Source organism: Sabethes cyaneus, chromosome 1, assembly GCF_943734655.1.
Source record: "Sabethes cyaneus chromosome 1, idSabCyanKW18_F2, whole genome shotgun sequence".
NCBI lineage: Eukaryota > Metazoa > Arthropoda > Insecta > Diptera > Culicidae > Sabethes > Sabethes cyaneus.
Window position 1 is genome coordinate 38,740,884 of NC_071353.1, and position 7,160 is coordinate 38,748,043.

General features: G+C 46.2%; 1 protein-coding gene across 1 annotated transcript in view; it reads left to right on the forward strand.

Annotated features, from left to right (window-relative positions):
- LOC128745598 (uncharacterized) overlaps positions 1-6,367 on the forward strand; it is a 62,176-nt gene extending 55,809 nt beyond the window's left edge. Inside the window, exon 8 of the mRNA XM_053842675.1 lies at positions 4,146-6,367. Within this exon, the coding sequence (XP_053698650.1) occupies positions 4,146-6,367 (2,222 nt within the window). The remainder of the gene's footprint in view (positions 1-4,145) is intronic.
- The last annotated feature ends 793 nt before the right edge of the window (positions 6,368-7,160 follow it).

Sequence of the window (7,160 nt, forward strand, 5' to 3'; positions counted from 1 at the left end):
TATTTGTAGCTCTGGCAAATAAGACCTTTTAAGCAGACCCCCGGTAGTTTTTCTTCTGTCCATCCTTAATACAATCCAGTATGAAATGGAGAGAGTTACCTGGAAGGAGCGTCAAATATAGCTCTGGCTCTCTCAAGCTGCCACCTAGCGCCTCCACGCAGATCTAAGTCAAATGATGACGGTCGATGGCCTTACTCGGAAATGCTTCATGTACTCACTGGAGCAGCTAAGCTGGGAGGTGCGAACCAGAGCGCCTGTTCTCCAGGTGGGGGGCGGCTCACACAGCATCTGTCTCGGAACGGGCAGCTGAATATGAAATGCTGTATCCCGCAAGCTATACCTAAGATGGCAGACCCATCAGCGGGATGTAGGTATCGCGTCCCCGGTGAGGTAGTATACCGAAAACTCAATTACCACAAATAACGAAGAAAGAAATACAGGACGGAACAATCGGTATAGGATACGGCAAGAGACAAGGAAACGATTAAGGGATAACGATTGGAAACTTGGCACCTGGTACGGGCTGGCTTGCTTGCTGGAGAGCTGCATCAACTCGGAGTGGAGATCGCTGCTATTCAGGAAGTTCGGTGGCCAAATTCCGGAGAAAAGGAGTTCCTGTGCAGTAGACCGTATTGCAGGTTGGGAAAACAAAAGCAACGAGTTATCCGGTGGAGGCCCGTAGATGACCGTATATGCGTGTTGAGGATTAAGGAAAAATTCTTCAACTACAGCTTAATCAACTTATACGCACCGACTATCATTTAATAACGCGAGTACGAGGAGCACGTGCTCGCCGGCGCAGAGGAGCGTCGCAGTGGAGCAACGACACACGGAGTTTCTAGAAAATGGTGAAGGAATTTTGCTATGCTTGTGATGTGCAATGGTAGTGCTGGCAACCTGCCTACCGACTAAACGGCGGTAGCAGCCAGGTGGCAGGAGCACTTCCAGACACTGTGACTTCCAGATGGAGAGGTAAATGCGGAGCAGGGACAGGATAGGGATTGTAAGCGATGGTCAAGCTGTGGAGCCACCAACACAGGAGGAGATTAAAAAGGCAATCAATGAGCTGAAAAACGGTAAGGCTGCTGGGACTCTTGGACGGTATCCCGGCTGAACTTCTAAAAGCGGGGAGCGAGCGGCTGTACGAAGCAATTCACCGGATCATTGTCAGGATTTGGGAGGAAGAACAAATGCCGGAGGAGTGGTTGGATGGCCTCATTTGCCCAATTTTCAAAAAGGGACAACGACTGAAGTGTAAAAACTATCGAGGAATTACATTGCTCAATTCTGTCTACAAGCACAATATGTTTTCCCGTATCCTGTTCTGCAGACTGAGACCGTTAGCGGAGTCCTTCGTCGGCGAGTACTAAGCTGGTTTTCGTGAGGCTCGCTCCACGTCGGACCAGATGTTTACCCTGCGTCAGTTGCTAGACAAGTTCTGGGAGTACAACTTGCAGACACACCATCTGTTTGTGGACTTTAAAGCGGCGTACGATTCAGTTAAACGAAATGAGCTGTGGCAGATAATGCTAGAACATGGTTTTCCGACGAAACTAGTTACGAAACGAAACTACTACTGACGTTGGATGGACTGAAACAAGGGGATGCACTCTCTAACCTGCTATTCAACATTGCCTTGGAAGGTGCATTACGAAGGGCAGACGTGGAAAGGAATGGAAATATCATCACGAAATCTCACATGCTTCTTGGTTTTGCGGATAACGTCGATATCATCGGAATCAACCGTAGAGCAGAGGAAGAGACCTTCAGACCTTTTTAAAAGGGAAGCGGCTAGATTGGGACTTACCATTAACACCGCCAAAACAAAGTACATGGTTCCTGGTAGGGAACGTGGGAGCCCAAGTGGTGTTGGTGCCGAGGTGGAGTTTGATGGGGAACGATATGAAGTAGTGGAGGAATTTATATACCTTGGTACACTCGTGACATGTGAATGTGACAACGATGTAAACCGCGCAGTAAAACGACGAGTTGCAGCTGCGAATCGAGCTTTCTACGGATTACGTAGCCAGCTGAAGTCCCGTAGTGTGCAAATTCGCACAAAACTGGCGCTCTACAGTGCACCAATTCTCCCGGTGTCCCTTTACGGACACGAATCATGGACACTAAAGGAAGCTGATCGGCAAATGCATGGGCTTTTTGAGCGCAAAATTCTGCGATCTATATCTGGTGGCAAAATGGAAAATGGAGTGTGGCGCAGACGCATGAATCACGAGCTGTACCAAGTATACAAATATGCTGATATAGTGAAGGTAGTGCAGTGTGGCAGGCTGCGGTGGGCTGGACACGTGGCCAGAATGCCCGACGAAAGAGTAGCCAAAACTGTTTTCAGCAGAGAACCAGGAAGAGCCCGTAGACTCCGAGGCAGACCATGCACCCGGTGGGTGTGTGGTGTGCTATCGAAGACGATGCACGTTCAGCTGGTGTTCGTGGGGATTGGAGAACGGCAGCCCAGGACCGACGGTACTGGAGCACCATAATTCGTTCGTCGCAGAATCGGTAAGGGACCATTGCCACTTTACTTTAGTAAAGTAAAGTAAAGTAAAGTAAAGTAAGTAAGTAGGATGGCAGCTTGTAGTCGTCCGCCCTCCGCCTTTAGTGACGCTGCTGAAATACCCACAGCGGTCGTTGGTCCTTTGCTGGCCATCCTCATTCTACCCTTGTTTTTAAGGCTCTTTTCTCACCATTCAGTAATGGCTAAAAGAAAAGGGCTCCTTCCTTCTGTCAATAACCATCTAACGCTTTTTTGGAAATGGAGGAAGCGTCTGATGGGAAGTATAATTAATTGGATGAACTTGCGGGTTGTGCAACGGCAGGTGGGGCTCGCATTCGCGGTCTTTCGGTTGGTACCCGAATGTTTTACTCACTAAACTACTGCGGCCCGTTATATTCACGGCTAAGAAGCTACACGATCGCTTTTACCATCCTGGAACTGCCCATATGTGAGTGTGACTGAAGAATGGTCTAAAATCTCTCTGTTTCTTGCAATCTTTAACAAATTTCTCTTCTTGCTTCATTCATAGACTAAACTTATCCAGGTGGCAGCACATTACCTTCGAGTCAAGAATTAGGTAGTCTAATACCTAGTTGTGTTTTATTCTTCAAATTCGCCACCACAGGCTCCTGTGCGATACATTATTTTATGTATGACTACTCGTTGCAGCAAAGACTGAGAAGATAGACTGTTTTCTGTCAGTGCGATGGAAACAAGCAGTGCGTTACCGGCAGTCGCTCCGGAAGATCTCTTGATTAACCACCACCGAGTGTATTTGTTCTGCGGTGCGTTGCGTTGGTCCGTGACGTAATCTGTTGTCACTCCGTTGGCTTTTGCTAAGGATTGAAGCGCATGATCCGCTCTGTGGAAGTTTTTAGAACGATCGATTACCAAGACCCTTAATCCTCAAAAAGCTCATAAGGCCTTTTACAGACCTCCACGTGCCCGTTTTCTTCTGGAGATTGTAGCCCTGAGCGCTCATCACTGAACGTTAGACGGAGACAATTGTTTGCAACTTGCGGTTCGTAAGCTGTGACAAATGGCATTCCATTCATGTTATATGAACAACTTAGAATCTAGATCTAATAAATCAGTGTCTTTTCGGAATCGATTTCATGTAAGAAATTATCTTTCCTGCCCCACCAACTACCTTCCAGCTAGTATTTTTGTATGTATATAAAAGTTAAAATCAGCTATACGTACAGATATACATGCTAATAAATCGTATTTGATGCGCAAAATTGGAGGTGATATACGTGATTAGGAATAATTATACGTATTTCATCTATATACATAGTTCTATACGATAATATCCGATTAAACGCAACTCCCTCCATACTAGTATACAATTTCTGATACGATACTGAAAATCGTTTGTGTGTCAGTTATTATCATTAAATACGATTGAAAATCAACTTGAGCGGACTTTATTGTGCTTTAGTTACGATTCCGAATTTGTTAAGAGATGTTTACGATTATTCTCGTACATTGATGTATGACTTGGTGCTAGCTGGGCTATTAGTAACTGTCCAATGCTACTCAATGAATTGTTAACCTCTTCAGCCATATTTCGGAATGCTTGCACTGGCCACTAGACTCTGATTAATGATAATACCTGCTTGTCTCTTTTCAGGTCTCGCTCCATCCTGCGAAACGCTGCTGATGTCTGAGATGGCCGTGGCGCACGCTGTTCCGTTCATTCTGAACGCACAGCAGTCACACACGGACACGATCAGCAGCAATCACACCGAACCGAGGAGCTACAAGATCTTCATTCCGAGCGGGGTAGCGGTAGTTTCCTGGCGCTTTCAGATTACCAAACCATGCAACGAGTGCAGCGATGTGAGCTTCTTCGTTCAGGCTCACTCGCTTCCGACGCACAAGGATTACCTGGAAAGTGCGGTCTTCTGTCCGAACCAAACGGATACGATCAGAGTTGACTTGTATCCTCAGGAAAATACCTGGCACTATGCTGATTTGGAATTTTTAACCAGTGACGAAAGCCGCTTGAATAGGACGGTAAACAACACCAACGAAGCTGTTGGTGAAGTGAAATTATTAGAATTAGAATATGTCATAACGGTTGAATTCATCATTGCTGACAGTGACCACTCTCAGAAACAACAATTGAAGTCAGTGGGTGACGAAAAGATGAAATCATCAACCGAAAAAACGTTGTTCCAAAGATCGTTCGATCATTACCCGTTACTTCGTCAGACGTATCGCGAATTCTTTATGTTTGATTATGACCTTTTACCGGATATCAACGGAACCGTGCCGTTGACGCTGAATCTTAGCGCAGATAGTCCTGCTATGATGAAATTCGACGTGAATGATGTCTACGACATCGGTGGAACACTGAGTTTTGCGGTCGCTATGCGACAGGATATGAAAAGTGCTTTGATCGATGCTCATCAAGCGAACAGCAACGATCACGTGGGGGTTGTTGCCGAAAAATTGATTGATGTTCAAGACTTTGTCGAAGATACAACAACGACGACAACGACAACTAGTACGACAGCGGCGCCGGCAGCGACAGGTGGGGTGAAGGAATCGAATAAAACCAACCAAACGGTAATCGTTTGTATGCGACTCGGTGAACCGGGTGTACCGACCTGGCCAGACAAATGCACCTACGCGAGACATACTTTCCCGGCCGCCATAATTATTAACAATACCGATTCAGATACCAGTACCGGGCTGGTACATATTCCGTTTCCGGAACCTGGCAGGTGGTTTGTAACGTTGGGGATATTCTGCCCGGGGACCGAAACGGCAGCCAGAGTTACCATTATAGATAGTGTGAAAGAATTTATAAAGAGAAACCGAGCAATACTGCAGGATATAAAACGACCGTGCTCTTGTGCTGAATCGGCTGCAGTTTACTATCAGTGTCTCGGTGAAGAAACTTGCTTGGTTAATTTAAATGAAACAGAAACGCTTAAGATTAAAGAGTGCATTATGGATTCCAAGTGCACCGATAGCTCAGACGAGATGGCGCGAAAATTTGAAGCACACCATAAATATGCTACGGAACAAAGCGTTTCGGCTGATGGCGCATGTAACGGGAGTGTAGTGTTTACGATATCATCCAGTCCATGCGTGGCAGGCCGATGTGGTCGGTTTGGTCGTTGCTACCATTACATGTCCGGTGGTTTTGTATTTTCGACGTGTTTATGTTTGCGTAATTACCGTGGTTGGGATTGCACCGAAGACTCACAGGTTCCGTCCAGTGCATCCATCCTGCTTGCCTCGCTAATGTTGACATTGTCTAACCTATTGTTCCTACCAAGTATTTTCTTTGCCATCAAGCGAGGTTACTATACGGAATCAATTATTTATTTCTTTGCAATGTTCTTTTCTACGTTCTACCACGCCTGTGACTCCGGCGAGGAGGAGTTTAGCTTCTGTCTCGTCAAAATAGGGGTCTTACAATTCTGTGATTTCTACTGTGGCCTATTAGCCATCTGGGTTACCTTGATAGCAATGTCCAATGTAAGACACCAGTTTGTCTCGCTACTGCACATGCTGGGCGCTATTCTACTGGCGTTTGGAACTGAACTGAACAAACAGTCCCTATGGGTATTCCTAGCCCCGGCACTGACTGGAATCTGCCTGATCTCCGTCAGCTGGGGCATACGATGTCGAAAGACGAGAAAATGTTTCCCTTCTCGAAACTATCTGGCCATTTATCTACCAGTGGGCAGTGTGCTCGTCATGGTCGGTCTCGTTTGCTATGCTTTCTTACAAACCAAACAAAACTACCACATTGTCCACTCGATCTGGCACATGGTAATGGCTCTCAGTATCCTCTGCCTGCTACCCAGCCGGGAAACCTTTCAGCCAAAATGCTAGCATACGGTGTTGATCTACCTTTTCAATTCCGCCTCGCATTCGTCCAACTCAATGTCCACGGCGACTACCTCTGGAACGACTCCAGCGCCAATCACTACGACTACTGAGGAAATTTCCAACGGTGTTGAATCTCGTGGAAGTATATTTACTATAAAACCTGCAGCGCCTGTTGCTGAGAGTAGCTGCACAGCCATTGCTCAAACTTCACACCAACGGAACGTTTCCTGTACGACGGCAATTACAGAAATCACCCCATCTGTTTCGCTTGTAAATAATCTTACCGATACGACGCACATCAGTGCCAGTAACAGCATGACCCTGTCGTCCACGTATTCGTCACTGGCATCCACTGTGGCAGGTACCGCGGATACTTGAGCAGTACCGCCTGTTGCGTTACAGGAGTCCTAACTTCACCAAACACTTTTTGATAAGTTTTAATGAGCACACACAACACGATGTTAACTGTCGTCACTGGTAGTACACTGTATCGATGTAGCTAGGCTAGGCTAGGGTAGGAACAAAATGACCTCGCGTCAACGTCAAACTAAAACATTGTGGCGCGTGAATCGTAGCTATGGTTATGAGCAGAAATCCCGCATTAGTATCGAATACAATTAGCAACCGACCAACTCGTTGTGTACGGTACAGTTTGTCGTGGTACTGTAGTTGTAATTATTTGAATGAAAAGTGTCAAGACACCTAATGGCAGTGCACTACACCATCCGTTTCAATAACTGGCTCAAACATAGCGTAATATAGAAATTCAAAGGCTCAACTAAAATTCTTAATTTAT